Genomic DNA, 20,102 nt, shown 5'->3' with positions numbered 1-20,102 from the left:
CAGGCCCTGTAACCTCCAAAATTCCTCAAAATCGTGGATAATAGCCTTCAATTTTGTAATTTTTTGACCTTTTTATGCCCGGAAATAAATATTGCCGAGATTTTTACCATGGTCCCTAATACTCTCTGGGAGCCCATTTGGGTGGATAAAACCATCCAATATTCCTTTAAACAGTCTATTTACCCGATTACAACTTGCACTGATTTCAACAATCTACACCTTGGACATTTATGACAACATATAATGGTCATATATGGTTCCAAACGTCATTATATGACCCCAAGATGTATCTCCAGGCATCTCAAGACTTTCCGATACCAGGTCCCGAAACTTCCAAAATTCTTCAAAAAGCATGGATAATAAGCCTTCAATTTTGACTATTTTTGACTTTTTTTTTTTTATGCAGAGCCGGGGCAAGAAATTAGATTAAAAATTTAGCAAAGCTACATAAGGGTTTGGGAGGTTTATCCTCCAATATTACATCTCGAATTAAGTCAGGAGGATCGTTTAAACTTAATAAAGTTAAATCATGATTTGGGGAAGATTTACAACACTTTGCTAAAAGATCAACTGCCCTGTTAGCACTTCTACCTTCAAAATTCAATCTGACTTCCTGCATACACTCAAGCTGGATCCTGCAATATTTCAGAATATTTGAATTAGCATCCTTGACAGTCATGGCATTTGTGATGAGATCTACAGCTTGATTTGAGTCTGAACAAACTTTCACTTTCTCCCTACCTCTGTCCCGGCCCTAATCAAACTTAGGCAAGCAGAGATATCAATCATCTCTCCCATGATAACAAATTTGATCCTGCACTTTTGAAAAAAACCCAGCACCTAAGCATCTGTATAATCACGAATCACACCAGCTATACCAGCCCAAGAGTCAGCAGAGCTAAAGGAGGCATCACAATTCAGCTTTAGGAAAGTGGGGGCAGGAGGGTTCGGGTTTACATAAGGGGTGACAGGAGACAACAACCCGAAGAAATCTTCAGAGAGGATTTGAATTCCCAAGCTAAAACTAAGGCCTCTCTAAGGGATGAAACTGGGAGTTGGTTTTTCGGCTGAAAATCTGGTTGTTCCTCCTAAGCCATAACTTCCATTTGACATAAGAGAAGTTGGGTTAGGGATGATGGGGGGGGGAAGGGATAGGTTAGTGTGAATCCAAGATTGAAGGTCTTAAGAGAAGAAAGAGACAGCCAGACAGGCATGTGGAGCAGATCCCACAACTCTCTAGCTTGGTCACAACCCCTGAGAATCTTAAGAGCATTCTCAAAAGCATTATGACAAGAAGCAGAAACTCTGAGGTGGTGATATTTCTCCTACACAAGGTTACCTTGTGAGGGAGTCTATCCAAGTAGCGAAGCCAAAGAAATTACTCCCTACAAATGATTACCATTTTTGACTTTTTTTGGTCGAAAATCACAATTGCCAAGATAATTACCATGGACCCTAATACCCTCTGAGAGCCCATTAGGGTGGATAAAACATCCAATATGCCTTTAAACAATCATTTTACCCGATTAAAACTTTCACTGATTTCATAAAATCAAGCTACACCACAGACATTTATGACAACATATAATGGTCATATATGGTTCCAAACAACATTATATGACCTTGAGATGTATCCCCTAGGATCTCAACACTTTTCGCCACTAGGCCCTATAACCTCCAAAATTTCTCAAAAAACGTGGATAATAGCATTCAATTTTGGAATTTTTTGACCTTTTTTTGCCCGAAAATAAAAATTACCGAGATGTTTACCACGGTCCATAATACCCTTCGAGAGCCCATTTGGGTTGATAAACCATCCAATATGCCTTTAAACAGTTAATTTACCTAATTACAACTTGCATTGATTTCAAAAAATCAAGCTATACCACGGACATTTATGACAACATATAATGGTCATATATGGTTCCAAACGTCATTATATGACCCCGAGAAGTATCCCCAAGAATCTCAAAACTTTCCGATAACTGGTCCCGAAACCTCCAAAATTCCTCAAAAAGCGTGGAGAATGGCCTTCAATTTTAACAATTTTTAACTTTTTTGGGCCGGAAAAAACAATTGTCGAGATAATTACCATGGACCCTAATATCCTCCGGGAGCCCCTTTGGGTGGATAAAACCATCCATTATGCCTTTAAACATTTAATTTATCCGATTACAACTTGCACTGATTTCATAAAATCAAGCTACACCACGGACGTTTATGAAAACATATAATGGTCATATATGGTTCCATACGTCATTATGTGACCCCGAGATGTGTCCCCTAGCAACTCAAGACTTTCCGATATCGGGTCCTGAAACCTCCCAAATTCCTCAAAAAGCGTGGATAATAGCCTTCAATTTTGACAATTTTTTATTTTTTTTGGACCAGAAGTAACAATTGCCGAGATGATTACCATCGACCCTAGCTCTCTCCGGGAGCCCATTAGGGTGGATAAAACCATCCAATATGCCTTTAAACAAGCAATTTACCCGATTACAATTTACACTAATTTCATAAAATAAATTAAGCTACACCACGGACATTTATGACAACATATATTGGTCATATATAGTTCCAAACGGCATTATATGACCTTGAGATGCATCCTCTACGATCTCAACACTTTTCGCCACCAGTCCCTGTAACCTCTAAAATTCCTCAAAAAACGTGGATAATAGCCTTCAATTTTGGGAATTTTTGACCTTTTTCGCCCGAAAATAAAAATTGCCATAATGTTTACCATGGTCCCTTATACCCTCCGGGAGCCCATTTGGGTGGATATTACGAAGTATAACTGTTCGAGTTTACGATTCAAATTCAATACCACATTATTCAAATAATACTACTAAAATCAAATCTAACTACATTAATTCCAACTACTAGTTAATTCGGCAAATACTCCAGAATTCCAGATGCAAATTGAACTGAAATTCAAAATATGAATCAACAAATACTGATAAACAGATTATAATCAAGAGGAATTCTCAGACAATCAGTAGAATGTGACTGAAAGTGAACTCCTCAATTTTCAGATTTTGTTCAACAGTCATAAAATTTTTTTAGACCATTATAAGCTAATTTCTGACGATTAAGACCTAATATCTGACAATTATGATCTAATACACGATAAGTATAATCTAATATAAGACCATTATTATCTAATTTCTGATATTTATGATATAATATCTAATATTTATAATGTAATACCTGATAAATATAATCTAATATATAACCATTATTATCTAATTTCTGACACTTATAACCTAATATCTGATATTTATAATCTAATATCTGATTATTATTACTCCCTCCGTGTTTTTTTAAGTGATACATATTGACCGGCACATAGTTTTAGGCAATTTAATTGACTTAAATAAAATAAGAGGTAAGTGGGGTAGTGGAGTATTAAAAAATTGTTAAAGAAAGATAGTGGGGTTAATAGTTTATTGAAAAGTAATGAATGTGAGAGGAAAGATATAATAAAAAAATAGTAGTGGGTTTGGGTGGGGACCGTGAAAGGAGAGAGATATAATATTTTAATGTATTGTTTTGCCAAAAAAGGAAATGTATCACTTAAAAAAACACGGCCGAACACTACTACAAAATTGGCCAAAGAGATCATATCAAAACGGCCTAAGAGACTACCTTAAGGGTGGTCTCTAGCTCACAGGTCTCTTTGGCCTAAGAGACCACTTCATCAGAAGTGATCTCTCATTTTAAAAAGAGAGACCACTTATTTAGAATAAATGATCTCAGTTTTTCCGGAAACTAAGACCACCTATTTGAAATAGATGGTCTCAGTTTTTGTTAAACTGAGACCACCTATTTTAAATGTATAGTCTCAGTTCACAAAAACTGAGACCGCCTAATTCAAATAGACGGTCTTTGTTTTTTTAAAAAAAAAAAAATATTCGTATTTCAATATATATACTGTCAATTATACAAAAATCAATTCCTTTACTTGTAACATTTTCAACAAAATACGAATACTAGTTTATGAATTATACTTGCAAGAAATTTATACAAAATACATACTTACAAATATTACAATCAATATTCTTAAAATAAAATTATACAAAAACCCAGGCCACCTAAATCTACACAACTCCCCTCACCTAATCCTACACTACGCTACTGCCACCACCGCAAGCCCCCTACCGCAAGCCATGCCACCGCCACCTTGAAATCAATAAAAGCATAGCCTGGAAGTCTCCGAGCAACATAAACACTGCAAATCAACCCAATTTTCAAGGAATTAGAAAACAACTAGTTGGTATCACACAAAATCAACAAAAGAAATCCGAATAAAAAGCTGAATGGGAATTAAAATTCTGGCTTACCTTCGAATTACTCCGAAAACGTGAAACGCATCTTCAAGATCTCGCTCAGTGACCCGTGGATCCAAGTATCCAACATATACACGCGACATTGTGCAGTATTCAACACCTAAAAACAACATATATGATACATTAAGATCAATATTGAAAAGATAAAGAAATTCAGCCAAATTAAGAGAAAACGATTAATAAGGGTTCGAAAAAACTATGAAGGAAATCTTGGAATTGGATTTGGAGAAAAGATGAAATTTAACAAATTAAATTAACAACAGCGAGTAAGGCAAAATCAAAGTCTTGTTTTCTCTGAAGAAAATTCGAAACCCAGAAGAATGGAGAAAGATCGGACGGCGGCGCTCGGCAGCGGCGTGAAGTGAGGCTTGAACTCTTGGGAAGAGAAAGAGATGAGAGAGAAAGAGGCTGAGAGGAGATTGTGAAAGTGGGAAAGAAGGAAATTAGAGGTGCATTACATAGAAGGGAAACACAGAGATAACAGGAGAGATAAAGAGGCGAAGATGAGAGTGTGAAAGAGGGGAAAATGGTGATATGAAGGGGGTGACAGCCAAGCTTATCAACTTAGGGTTTTGGTTTACAAAAATAAAAGATAGACCATTTATTTAACAAAAACGGTCTTTTTTTTTAAAGTTAAATAATGAAAAAAAGACCATATATGTAAGAGAAGTGGTCTCTCTTTTTTATTAATTTAATAAATAAATAAAAGAGAGACTATGTATGTAAGAGAAGTGGTCTCTCCTATTTTATTAATTTAATAAATAGATAAAAGAGAGACCATTTATTCAAAAGAAGTGATCTCTCCTATTTTATTAACTAAATAAATAAATAAAAGAGAGACCATTTATTCAAAAGAAGTGATCTCTCCTTTTTTTTTTAATTAAATAAATAAAAGAGAGACCATTTATCTAAAAGAAGTGGTCTCTCCTTTTTTTTAATTGAATAAATTAAAAAAAAAAAAGACCATTTATTTTCAAAAAGTGGTCTTTCCTTTATTTCATCTCCCTAAGATCGTACCTAAGAGACCATTTATTTAAAATATTTGGTCTCTTATTTAAGGTCTCTTTGGGCATTTTTGTAGTAGTAGAAAATGAAATATGTATCACTTAAAAAAATACGGAGGGAGTATCTAATTTCTGATAATTAAGTTTTTTTTCTCAAAAATGTTTTTCCAGTTATATGATTGGACTCACGTCGTGAGTCCATTCTACACAATACTTTGTGTTTCGTAAAATCAAGCTACACCACGAACATTTATGACAACATATAATGGTCATATATGGTTCAAAACGACATTATATAACCTTGAGATGTATCCCCTAGGATCTCAACACTTTTCGCCACCAGGCCTGTAACCTCAAAATTTCCACAAAAAGCGTGGATAATAACCTTCAATTTTGGAATTTTAAGACCTTTTTGCGCCTGGAAATAAAAATTGCTTAGATTTTTACCATGGTCCCTAATACCCTCTCGGAGCCCATTTGAGTGGATAAAGTCATCCAATATGCCTTTAAACATTCAATTTACCCGATTACAACTTGCACCGAATTCATAAAACCAAGCTACACCACGAACATTTATGACAACATATAATGGTCATATATGGTTCCAAACGTCATTATATGACCCCGAGATGTATCCCCTAGAATCTCATAGCTTTCCTCAACCAGGCCCCGTAACCTCCGAAATTCCTCAAAAAGCATGGATAATAGCCTTGAATTTTGGAATTTTTAGACATTTTTCGCACGGAAATAAAATTTCCGAGATGTTCACCATGGTCTCTAATACCCTCCGGAAGCCCATTTGTGTGGATAAAGTCATCCAATATGCCTTTAAACAGTCAATTTACCCGATTACAACTTGCACTGATTTCATAAAACCAAGCTACACCACGAACATTTATGACAGCATATATTGGTCATATATAGTTCAAAACGGCATTATATGACCTTGAGATGTATCCACTAGGATCTCAACACTTTTCGCCATCGGGTCCATAACCCCAAAATTTCCTCAAAAACCGTGGATTATTTCAATTTTGGAATTTTTAGACCTTTTTTCGATTGGAAATAAAAATTGCTGAGATGTTAACCATGGTCCCTAATACCCTCTGGGAGCCCATTTGGATGGACAAAGCCATCCAATAAGCCTTTAAACATTCAATTAACCCAATTACAACTTGCATTGATTTTATAAAACCAAGCTACACCACGAACATTTATGACAACATATAATGGTCATATATGGTTCCAAACGTCATTTTATGATCCCGAGATGTATCCCCTAGCATCTCAAGACTTTCCGCCACCGGGACTCCTAACCTCCAAAATTCCCCAAAAAACATGGATAATAGCCTTCAATTTTGGAATTTTTTGACCTTTTTCGTCCGAAAATAAAAGTTGCTGAAATGTTCACCATGGTCTGTAATACCCTCCGGGAGCCCATTTGTGTGGATAAAGCCATCCAATTCGCCTTTAAACAGTCAATTTACCCGATTACAACTTACACTGATTTCATAAAATCAAGCTAAACCACGGACATTTATGACAACATATAATGGTCATATATAGTTCCAAACGTCATTATAGGACCCCGAGACATATTCCCTAGCACATCAAGACTTTCCGCCACAGGGACTCGTAACCTCCAAAATTCTCAAAAAGCATGGATAATAGCCTTTAATTTTGGAATTTTTTGAACTTTTTTCGCCCGGAAATTAAAAATTGCCGCGATGTTCACCATGGTCTCTAATATCCTCTGAGAGCCCATTTGTGTGGATAAATCCATCCAATATATCTTTAAACAGTCAATTTACCTAATTACAGCTTGCACCGATTTCATAAAATCAAGCTACACCACGGACATTTATGACAATATATATATGGTTCCAAACATCATTATAGGACCCCGAAATGTATCCCCTATCATCTCAAGACTTTCCGCCACAAGGACTCATAACCTTCAAAATTCCTCAAAAACCATGGATAATAGCCTTCAATTTTGGAATTTTTTTGACATTTTTTCGCCTGCAAATAAAAATTGCTGAGATATTTACCATGGTCAATAATTTAGGGAGCCCATCCGAGTGGATAAAACCATCCAATATGCTTTTAAACATTCAATTTACCCGATTACAACTTGCACCGAATTCATAAAACCAAGCTACACCACGAACATTTATGACAACATATAATGGTCATATATGGTTCCAAACGTCATTATATGACCCTGAGATGTATCCCCTAGAATCTCATAGATTTCCTCAACCAGGCCCCGTAACCTCCAAAATTCCTCAAAAAGCATGGATAATAGCCTTCAATTTTGGAATTTTTAACCTTTTTTCGCCTGGAAATAATAATTGCCAAGATGTTCACCATGGTCTCTAATATCGTCTGGGAGCGAATTTATGTGGATAAAGCCATCCAATATGCCTTTAAATAGTTAATTTACCCAATTACAACTTGCACTGAATTCATAAAATCAAGCTACACCACGGACATTTATGACAACATATAATGGTCATATATGGTTCTAAACATTATTATATGACCTTGAGATGTATCCCCTATGATCTCAACACTTTTCGCCACCGGGCCCCGTAACCTTCAAAATTCCTCAAAAATCGTGGATAATAGCCTTTAATTTTGAAATTTTTTGACCTTTTTTCGCTTGGAAAAAAAATTGTAGAGATGTTTACCATGGTCACTAATACCCTCCGGGAGCCCATTTGGGTGGATAAAACCATTCAATATGTCTTTAAACAGTCAATTTTCCCGATTACAACTTGCACGAGATTAGTATATCGCACGTCCCCTTGTACCATCCAACATCCTAACACTTAGGTTTGTGACTTGTCTTAATCCCGTACTTAGCATTTTTTTAGTATACGAGATGCATCGCTAACCTCGTTTTCCAAAATTTTGGTGTTTTTAGGGAATAGGGTAAGGGGGAGGGGACGAATCGAAGCGACATATGGTTGAATTTCGATAGTGGATCGTGGCAGCAAGGCCACTCTACCATTTTCAATACCCCGTCGCGTATTTAAGTCGTCTGAAGTGAAATTAAGCTGAGGTGAATTAAGCTATCATTGTTTCTATTGTGTGCAAACTAACATATGAACATAAACAGAAGTTAGAGCACATATATTATACACCGAAAAATATCCCTTCATGCTATTTCTAACCAATATAGATATTTCTAACATTTTTTCCCATTCATAGGAAACCTCTGAATTGATCAATTAGTAATATTAAGTGGGCCATAAAATTAATGGTTTAAATCTAGGCGTAAGACACTATGATCAGGACAATTGATCCAATTACATTAACCAATAATGTGGGGCATTTATAGAAATATTATAATTGTAGCAAAATGGGACAGTAGTACGATAGGAATTGACTAGGAATACTACTATACTAGAGCTAGCTGCCAAACAGCCTACAAAACTTCATTTACGTTCTATTCTTTCTCTTGTTTTGGCTGTCCTAAAATTACATGTATCAATCCTTTTCACTACTTTAGATATTAAATAAAGACGCGTTTTATTGTGTCATGCATTAAACTTAGATTAGACCTTACTTTTTTTTTTTTTTTTTTGTTAAAGTCTAAAACATATTAAATACGACACAAAATTAACTCGACGTGATTTATTCAACAACGAACACTAAATATGGAGTAGAAATTTAAAATTTCAGTAGTGTAAATGATTTTAAGAACATCAGATTTCAATAGAAAACATAATATTAATACAGTAAGTAACAATTGATTCACTTGAGTATTGTGTGAACAACAAGATTGTACACATAATAGTAGAAAAGAGAAAAAAAAACCCTAGCCTCCTCTCTCTCTCTAGATCGATCTCTCTCCTCTCTCCTAAACTCTAGCCTCCATTGGCAATCTTGAAGGGGCTTCCATCGGATTTCACCGGTGAAAAGCCCCAATCTTTGTTTTCTTTTAAACTTTTTGTTTCTTAGGTTACAATAATGTCTCCCTCGAAAGAAAGGGTTTATCTCCTTCAAAAGACAAGGCTTTTTCGATCTCCTTCGAAAGACAAGGTTTTTCATATTCCTTCAAAAGATAAGGTTTTTTGGACTCCTTCAAAAGACAAAGTTTTATTTGTGTTTAGTTTGGTCTCCAGTTGTGCGGGGCTACGATTGATTATAGCTCGGATTCGGGTTACAAAATCAGTACAAGAATTTACTTTCTCACAAAATTGCAAAGCGACGACGGATCCACTCAAAAAGTTGTATGTGACAACGAATCGAGAATGTACCAAATTGTTATACTTCCTCTATTATTTTTTACTTGACCTGTTTCTTTTATCACGCTTGCCAATGCAAAACATTAACGAACAATAACTTTAATTCTCCATAACTAAAAATTGTAAAATTTACATATTATGATAGTACTTATTGAGACGAATTCAAAAAGATCTTACATGAATATGGTTTTCCTTGCAAATTATTAACAAAAGACGGTCAAAAGAGGGGTGATGAATAGTGTAAAAGTCAAAGCAGGTCAAGTAAAAAAGAACGGAGGAAGTATTTACTTATTTGGATTATTAGCCCTTCCTCGATTAATTCTTATTTAATTTTGTTAAATTCGTTTTCATTATCGTTCAATTGTAGATTTAGAGAACAAGGCCTAAATTGAAGTATATAATTTTCCTGATGTAAAATAATGATATAAATCAATTTTTAAGTAAGATCATGTGCTTGAGGAATAGTCGTCATCTCTTGTTACTCTTCGAAGAAGTGGGATATCATTCATGTATATGCCAGTTCTTTGATTTGGGTAAGATTGTTGGTTTGAAGATCTTGATAAAACATCCTTTAATATTTAAGTATAAAAAGGTGTACATAACATGATTAGGATTAATTAGTGTGGATTTCATTGCAAAAAAATTGGCCTTTTCTTGCCAGATTTCATGCACCCGGCCATGAGGGTTAGTATATAGTGCAAATTCTTAAATGGACCTGGTTCACACTAATTTATTGTGGACTACTAACATTAGAGAAACTATGCTTGTTTTATTAATACAAAAAAAAGTCACTATAATAAAATAAAGGTCACTATGTTGAAAATAAAAGTCATTTTGGTAATATATAGGCTATAAGAGGTTAATTTTTTTAATAAAATATTTTATAAGATCAATATTAATAATAAAGGTTACTATGTTAAAATAAGGGTCATAACGTCGTACTTCAAGTTCACAATTGTATTAAACACTATGCAACTTTTAATAAAGGTTACTATGTTAAAAATAAAATTACTATGTTAAAAATAAAGGTCACTATGTTCAATATTATGTCAGTTGCGTGTGTATAAACCTCGGGTCCACAATAATATTATTGTGAACCAGGTCCACACAAGTATTTCTGAGTATATAGCTGCCATTTGCCATGCTTGCCACCTAAGCACGTACGTAATCTTTAAGGGTTAGTTTAGTCCATATTCAACGTAATAAGTTGGTAATTAATACTGTTACGTATAAAACATCTTTAACCAAGCAAAGCTTAACCTAATAATAATAAGGGTTCTCCTCAAAACTTTGTCAACTCGAAGATATTAGTGGTGTCCCTCACTTTGAAGGAGCTCACCCAGCCACCAATCTAATTAGATATCAATTAAGTCAACTTGGGTCAATCATCTACTTACTCTATTATATTCCTTTTTGTTTATTACGCTTTTAACATTTTTTCTAAAAAAAATTCAAAATATTATAATTACAATAAGCAGAAGCGGAAAGAGTATTATGTCGATTGCATGACCTTGCCACCTTCTATATATACGAAAATGCATTTCTCACAATCATTAAAATTTTCTCATTTTTCCTTTAAAGTTTCCCCAAACTTCAATACTAACAAGACGCTATGAGGTACATTCATAAGTAATAAGTGCAAGGGTAATTATATGTATAAAAGAATAATATGAAATACAAAATAAAATGAGGACACTGTGCTATGTTTCTATTTTTATGTTATTCAATCTATAAATTTTAATTACTAAAAGCAATACTCATCTCACATGACCATATACTGAAATTAGTATAATAGATCATCAAATATAATACTCCGTAATATACAAGTATACATAAATAAGACATGTAAATTATATACTACCTCCGTTACATATTATTTACAACGATTAGACATTTTTCCTCTCAACTTTATGTCAAATCGTTGCAAATAATATGTAACGGAGGTAATATATGTAAAAGTTACAGCGTCATGACTAAAAATAATTGAAGGAATGATACAAGGGTTGAATTTTCAACAGTAGGCCTGGGATCGGATAAGGGACGTGGGGAAAATTCATAAGAGTAAGTAAAGAAAAAAAATAAAGACGAAAAAAAGGTGTAATTAATAATGGGGGCAACGAAAATAAGCTGGCGACAATGAGAGTGATGTGTCAATTGAAGATTTGTTGGTATTTTGCTACTTGCATTTTGCAGATCCATCAATTTAATTATTACTCGTATGTCCTCGATATATGTATGCATGTGAAATTAATGAAGAAGAAGAGATAGATATTATTGGGATATATTTTAGGAAATAGGATATTTGTAAATATTGTGTAAATATTTCCTAGAATATTTTGTGCTTATCTTAGGATACTTGGCCTTGCCCTCCAAGTATACCTAGCTATATATATTGTAGCGGCCGTATTATTGTGAATGGAAATTACAGAGAACAAATTACATACAAACGTTTAACATGGTATCAAGAGCGTAGGTTTTGATCCAAATTTTTTTTTTCCTTGTACGTGATATTCATTATTCTCGTGCAATTTCCTGTGAGTGTGAGAGTTCACATATATATATTTTTTTCTTCCTGTGCGTGTAATTGGTGTTCACCATGCCTGGTGGAAGCGAAAATAATGGTGGTAATGGTGAGGGTAATGGTGGTAATGACAATCCTGTGAAGCCTAAGGTGGATTTGACATACTATTTAAGCTCGAGTGATGCTCCTGGCAGCATCATCACTCCTATTCAGCTTCGTGGTGAGAACTACGATGAATGGGCGAGGGCTATCAAGACCTCGTTGAAGGCGAAACGAAAGTTCGACTTCATTGATGGATCGGTTTCAAAGCCGACAACTAATGAGAAGATGGAGGATTGGGTTGCGGTTCAATCAATGTTGGTTTCGTGGCTCACAAATACCTTGGACCCTGTGGTTCGCTCTACAATTGGGGATTATGATGATGCTCAATTGCTATGGACAAATCTGAAAAACAGATTTTGTGTTGTAAGTGGCACAAGAATCTGTCAATTGAAGTTTTCTTTAGGTTCTTGCAAACAGGAACCGACGGAGGCAGTGGCTACTTATTTTGGACGACTTTCCAAAATATGGGATGAATTGAATACATGCGTTTCGGTTCCTTCTTGCTCTTGTGGTCAGTGTTCGTGCAATATTGTTGCTCAAGTGGAGAAATTGCGTGAACAAGACTATGTGCATCACTTCTTGATTGGTTTAGATGATAAATATGCCTCAATTAGAGGTTAACTCTTGGCTCAGGATCCTTTACCGGGGGTAGATAAGGCCTATCAACAAGTGATACAAGCTGAACATTTGCGAGGTGATGAGATTTCTAAAAATCGTGATGCTGCTGTTGCTTTCAAATTGCAATATGATTCGACCACAAGGCCTCGTTCTAATGACAGCGGTGACAAATTTTGCACTCATTGCAATAGGGAGGGTCATGTTGAGTCCGGATGTTTCCAAATACATGGTTTTCCGGAGTGGTGGGGTGATAGACCCCGTGGAGGACGAGGACCAGATCGTGGTGGGTCTCGCAGTGGCCGTGGAGGTGGCAGAGCAGGTGCAGGCAGCCGTGGGAAAGGAGAGGCTCCTCCTACTGTCCGTGCTAACAAAACTGGAGGACACGGCACATCACAGTCCACGGGCAGCAGTTCCAGCAATACAACAGATGGCAATGCACTTGTGGGGGTGACTTCGGCCCAGATACAACAACTCTTGGATCACTTGAATTCTATCAAGCCCAAGCTCCATGGTAAGAACGATTTGGGGTGATTATAGATACCGGCGCCTCGAATCATGCTACTTGTGACTTATCACTTTTGACTAATGTGGTAAACATGACTAGTTGTCCGGTGGGATTGCCGGATGGGAAAAATGCCAATGCAACAAAAATTGGCTCGGTGATTTTGCAAGGGGGTTTGAAACTTGACAATGTTCTTTTTGTACCCCAACTAAATTGCAATTTAATTTCTGTGACTCAATTAAGTCATGAATCTAATTGCATTATGCAATTTACTAACAAACTTTGTGTTATTCAGGACCTAACGACGAGGAAGGTGATTGGAGCGGGTGAGCGACATGATGGACTTTATTATTTCCGTGGTGTTCCTATGGTGAAGGCTTTGGTTGTGGATGGGAAGTCATCGGTTCAACTTTGGCATCAACGTATGGGACATCCTTTGGCAAAAGTTATGCAATCTCTTCCGGTTGTTAGTTTCTCTAGTAATATTTTTAAAAATAAAGCATGTGATGTATGCCCTCGGGCAAAACAACATAGAAGTAGTTTCCCTAATAGCTATCATAAAGCTAGTCGTAGTTTTGAACTTGTTCATGTGGATTTATGGGGGCCTTACAAGACTCCATCGTCTTGTGGTGCTCGATATTTCCTTACTATCGTAGATGATTTTTCTAGGGGTGTTTGGACCTATTTGATTAATAATAAAACGGAAGTTGAATATATGTTTCTCAATTTTGTTTCTATGGTTAGACGTCAATTCAATCAAGAAATTAAAATTGTTAGAAGTGATAATGGAATGGAGTTCTTCTCCTTGAAAGATTATTTTTTTGACAATGGGATATTATTTGAGATCTCTTGTGTAGACACACCTCAACAAAATGGGAGGGTTGAGCGAAAACATCAACACATATTGAATGTAGCAAGGGCCTTACGATTTCAAGCTAATCTTCCTTTGAGATTTTGGGGTGAATGTGTGCAAACGGCTTGTCACTTGATAAATAGAACACCTTCTAGATTGCTCAACTATAAGACCCCTATTGATGTTCTATTTGACAAAAATCCTTCATATGATTATATTCGCGTCTTTGGATGTTTGTGTTATGTGTATAATCAACGTAGCAAAGGTGATAAATTTGCTAGTAGAAGTCGGAGGTGTATTTTCTTGGGATACCCCTTTGGAAAGAAAGGTTGGAGAGTGTATGATTTGGAGACTAAAGAGTTTTTTGTCTCTCGTGATGTGCTATTTCATGAGCACATATTCCCGTTTGCTAGTTCGAATGATGAAATTCCGGAACAAAGGTGTGAAGTGAATGAGTATCATAGTGATGATGAGTGGTGGGAGCATGAGTGTGCTCATGAGATTGCGGGCAGAGAACATGAGGTCGACGAGGGGGAGGATGCCCAGGCAGGCTGCTCCGCGACCAGCCCGCGGTCAGAGGCAGGCAGCCGCAGGCAGCCTGCGGAGTATGCTGCCAGCAGCAACCCAGCTTCTGGACAGCATGCTGGGTTGCCTGCGGGCGCTGGTGTGAGTGTGCCAGCAGCAGGGCAGCAGGCAGGGGCTGCTGTGGCCGTGAATGGGCAGCAGGCAGAGGCCATTTTGGCCGTGAATGAGCAGCAAGTAGAGGATGTTTTGAGGGTGAATGAGCAACTGCAGAATATGGGTAAAGGGATGAGAGAAAAGAAGGCATCGGTGAAGCTTCGTGACTTCGTTACCCACACCATACGGAATAAAAGTTCATCATCACCCGTGACATCGACTTCCTCAGGTACTGAATTTACATTAACACATTTTGTTAGTCCTCATTGTTTTTCTGTACAACATAGAAAATATGTAGCTGCTGTTACAGGAGGCAATGAACCGAGAAATTTTAAAGAGTCAATGAAGAATGAGGGGTGGCGCAAAGCCATGGCTGATGAAATTCGGGCTCTAGAAGAACAAGGTACTTGGACTCTAGAGAAGTTGCCACCCGGGAAGAAAGCACTTGGGAGTAAATGGGTCTACAAAGAAAAATATGATGAACACAGAAATTTGCAGAGATTGAAGGTGAGGCTTGTCATATTTGGTAATCATCAAGTAGAGGGTCTAGACTACAATGAGACTTTCGCCCCGATAGCAAAGATGACAACAGTACGAACTTTTCTTGTTGTTGCTGCTGTGAAAAATTGGGAGGTTCATCAAATGGACGTCCACAATGCTTTTCTTCATGGTGATCTGGAGGAAGAGGTATACATGAAAATCCCTCCTGGTTTTGCAAATGATAACTCTGACAAAGTTTGCAGGATGAATAAGTCTTTATATGGCTTGAAACAGGCTCCTCGGTGTTGGTTTGCGAAACTAACCACCGCATTGAAAAATTATGGCTTTAAACAGTCATACTCTGATTATTCGTTATTTACTTTGACGAAAGGGAATTTACAGGTGAATGTGTGTGGTGTATGTTGATGATTTGATCATTGCAAGCAATGACAAAGCTGCTTTGATTAATTTTAAAGCATACTTAGGGAACTGTTTCAAGATGAAAGACTTGGGAAATTTAAAATATTTTTTGGGGCTAGAGGTAGCCCGAAACAAGCAGGGATTTTTTTATTTGTCAGAAAAAGTATGCCATGGATATTATTGCAGAGTCAATATCTTCTGATGCAAAGCCCGCAGATTTTCCTATGGAGCAACATCACAGGTTGGCTCTAGCAACGGGTGAATTATTACAGGATGTTGAGAAATATCGCAGACTTGTAGGTCGTTTGATATATTTGTCTGTGACAAGACCTGATTTGACTTACTCTGTTCATATTTTAGCTCAGTTTATGCAAAATCCTAGAATAGAGCTTTGGTATGCAGCTATGCGAGTTGTGCGGTATTTGAAGAAAAATCCAGGTCAAGGTATTCTTTTGAGGTCCGACAGTGCTTTACAGTTGGATGGTTGGTGTGATTCGGATTGGGCGAGTTGTCCATTGTCTCGACGATCCTTAACTGGTTGGCTAGTCTTGCTTGGTTTCTCTCCTGTGTCATGGAAGACCAAGAAGCAACCCACGGTGGCTAAAAGCTCGTCGAAAGCGGAATATCGTTCAATGAACGGTGTTTATTGTGAATTAAAGTGGTTGAAACAACTACTTCGTGACTTAGGCGTACGTCATGAGAGTGGGATGCGCCTATTTTGTGATAGTCAATCTGCTTTGTACATTGCTCAGAATCCGGTGTTCCATGAGTGCACAAAGCATATTGAGGCAGATTGTCATTTTATACGAGATGCGATAATGGATGGTACTATATCTCCTTCTTATGTTCCTACAACACTACAGTTGGCGGATATATTCACCAAGGCCTTGGGAAAGGTAAAATTTGAGTTTCTTCTTCGCAAGTTGGGCATTGGAGATTTGGGTGCTCCAACTTGAGGGGGGGTATTGGGATATATTTTAGGAAATAGGATATTTGTGAATATTGTGTAAATAATTCCTAGAATATTTTGTGCTTATCTTAGGATACTTGGCCTTGCCCTCTAAGTATACCTAGCTATATATATTGTAGCGACCGTATTATTGTGAATGGGAATTACAGAGAACAAATTACATACAAACGTTTAACAGATATCAATGTACTTCTCATCCATTTGCCCTTCTTTGTTAGGCTACGACAACAACTATGATAGCAATTTGTCATGTAATTTTATTTAATTTATAGTACTCCTATCATTTTGGTTTGTAACATTATTCATATCCAACTCAATTTGATTGAACGATATCTCAATTTTAAGTTTTAAAACCTAAACTAGAAAAACTCAAACTTGACTCAAAACAGAATTATTAGTCCTAATGGTGACTCTCTTGATTGACGACGGTCAGTTCAAGACGATATTTACATCAAACCAAACTAAATTTGATTATGAAGGTTAAGTATATTGTTGAATAACTGTAATATGACATGACTCCAAAAAATCATAACGGAGCACCAAATTAGCATTATTAGTACCAACTACCAAGTATATGTTGAACTTAAACATTTCCAAATTATGGAATTGACTTATGGCCTGGTAAAAATGAACAAATGGGCTTAATTATGCTCACAATCCAGTGAAGAGGAGCCATCCATGGATAAGAGTTCACAAACCCAAAAGAGATTGAATCCCCAAATAATTTAATATGAGAGATCGAGTCGAACTTTTAGATTAAGAGGTTATATATTAGAACCTTTTTCAACCAGATGATCAAATTAAAAGCTATAACAAATCCTTAATTTACTTCTATTAGAGTATTTTAATCTAATACTATTAGAGTATCGGACGCCTCAAATAAGTATCTTAAGACGACAAATAGAGTTTACTATTCACTTTTAGTAGTTTTTCATTAAAGTTCTTACTAAATGAAAGTCTTTAATTGACCAATTAAGAAAAACCCAAAGTTGAAATGCGAATATGCGACCTCTAAAATGAATTATTCACATCTATCAATTCAATCATCTTTTGCGGAATCACGGGATTTGCTTATGCTCGTGCATTTTACGTTACATCTTTTTTTCTTTCCATAAATAGTATCCTTACTACTGACGTCTTTGCTTAAAATATTATGGAGTATCTTTTAATAAAATTAAAAAACAATTGCCATTTTAAGTAAGTTATCTTATCAAGATTGATTCACTGTATATGTCAAAGCCAAGTCCACGTCTACATTTGATCTATTTCCTGCAACCCAAGTCCGTTACGTGTCTGCCCTAATTATATAATAATGATATAATACTGTATATGTATAATTTTTTAATTGGATTGCAGCAAAAACCTAACTGTAATTGTGGTTGTGTACTTGTGTGGCACATGCATCATGCCAAGATGTACCAAAATACCAAATTAGACTCAATGCTTTAAGAAGATACTCTCTCCGTTTTTAAATACTTGCTCCATTTCTCCATGCACGGAGTTTTAGGAGAAATTGGAGAAAGTAATAAAATATGAAGGTAGTGGGGTTGGTGGAAGAATAAATAATTGTAAAAAATAAAAATAGTGGAGAAATTGGAGGAGAGAGAATATGAAATTAATAAAATATGACATTTGTTGGGTCCACTAGATGAGAGAAATGAATTAAATATTATAAAAGCTTTCCAAATAAGGAAATGGAACAAATTTTTAAAAACGGCCGAAAAAGGAAAGTGGAGCAAGTATTTAAAAACGGAGGGAGTAACAATAATGAGTAATCCATATATTGGATGTGTATTTAATACGAAGTAGTTTTAAATATCTTATCACTCTTGTTATAAATATTACGGTTTAATAAATAGTCAACATGTCAATCATTTGTAATGTTGACTTTCATATGAAGTAATTCGTATAGTTTTTTTGCTGTAAATCTTATGTGATGTATATAAGTTTTTGCTAAAGTACTTGTTTTGCCTTCAAAAATAATAATCTTCTTAATTGTTTATGGATGATGGATCAAAATAAATCATTACACATCCAAAGTAAGTATGTGAATTTGAGGCGTAGAATCACAGGAATGCTTTATTTATTTTCAATCAAGTATTGAGTGAATTATCATACTTTTAAATCGTATTGCTTTACCAAATAAAACAAATTTTGTCTTTTAATTTTTTTTAATTCAAATGAGACATCGAATACCAAGAAGAAGTTTTTTTTTCTAATGTGTGTGTTTTCCTAACAAACCTACTTATTTAATTCGAAATGTATGTGTTTTTCTAAATCAGCAAAGGTAACTTTGACTCCATAAAATTAACCACAATCGAAACTTGGAATAAAAATTTAGAATGGGTTAGGCTAGAGACTAGGTTAATGTTCCATCTCATGCCTTTGAATGTAACTTTGATGATAAGCACAACTGATAAACTGATTTGGGCTAGCTAATCAGGCAGCTAGGTTTGTAAATTGTAATAAGGATAATAAAAAGCTCTAAATTGGAGATTAGTTTATAATTTATTGAAAATCCCAAATAAACTGTAAATTGTGATTGTAATTTAGCTAAGCTTAAACATTAAAACAAGGATTAGGAAACAATCTAACGACTATAATGATTAAACTTTGCAAGGTAAATGGTCCGCACTTAAATAACCAAAAATAAATAAGCTTAACACAAAAGCTCAACGGTCTAAAAGATCAAAGATACAAGTTATAAACTATAAAGGGTTGGCATCAAAAGTTGGATAATTACCGGGCCTAAAGCCCATATTTTTAAGCTGTTATAAAGAAAGCCCAACTCTACAACCGGCCCAAGTAAAACATTTTGGGTTTGGATGTGCTTTTGATAGGCAGCCCTTGCGTTTTGCCCAACGAAATTGCTTATACAAAACTAACAGCAATCAAAATTAGCCTATGGTAGTAATTCATGTACTGCATTATTCTAGTTATGTAATTCGTACAAAATAATTTGTCATAGGGCCAGGTTAAAGAATTCAAGGATTACGTTAAAAATCAAAATGTTAAATGGATGGTTAGAGTTTTAAAATTAATTTAATGTTCTATCAAAATTAGATAAAAGGGGGATGTGGTATATCATTCCAAATTAAGAAAATACAATAATTTGAGTATGTGTAGTTCCTTTCCAAAATCAAAAACAACTTGCGAAGGTAATAATCATTGACTCATTGTTACCATTTCTCCCCTACAAGACTACAACTCTTTCTATTTTCTTCGTGCCTTTAACATTATAAATTTGTCGTAAAATTACAAAAATGTCATTAATAACATGAGGAACATGTAGATGATCATCTTATTACGTTGATCCAAACGACCATAACGGCAATTATGTAACAAGTAT

The 20,102-nt window shown here is 35.6% G+C and overlaps 1 protein-coding gene across 1 annotated transcript; it reads left to right on the top strand.

Moving 5' to 3' along the window:
• The first annotated feature begins 11,912 nt into the window (after nt 1–11,912).
• Nucleotides 11,913–14,050, top strand: LOC145612150 (uncharacterized). The gene is made up of 2 exons (XM_081667523.1): nt 11,913–13,361; nt 13,648–14,050. Exon 1 carries the CDS (start codon nt 12,206–12,208, stop codon nt 12,851–12,853), a length of 648 nt encoding a protein of 215 aa, XP_081523649.1. The 5' UTR covers nt 11,913–12,205; the 3' UTR covers nt 12,854–13,361; nt 13,648–14,050.
• Nucleotides 14,051–20,102: the final 6,052 nt, after the last annotated feature.

Source organism: Chenopodium album, chromosome 24 (genome assembly GCF_948465745.1).
Source record: "Chenopodium album chromosome 24, dcCheAlbu1.1, whole genome shotgun sequence".
NCBI classification, from domain to species: domain Eukaryota; kingdom Viridiplantae; phylum Streptophyta; class Magnoliopsida; order Caryophyllales; family Amaranthaceae; genus Chenopodium; species Chenopodium album.
Note: the sequence above shows the minus strand (reverse complement) of the source record. Positions and strands in the feature narration are given on the sequence as shown.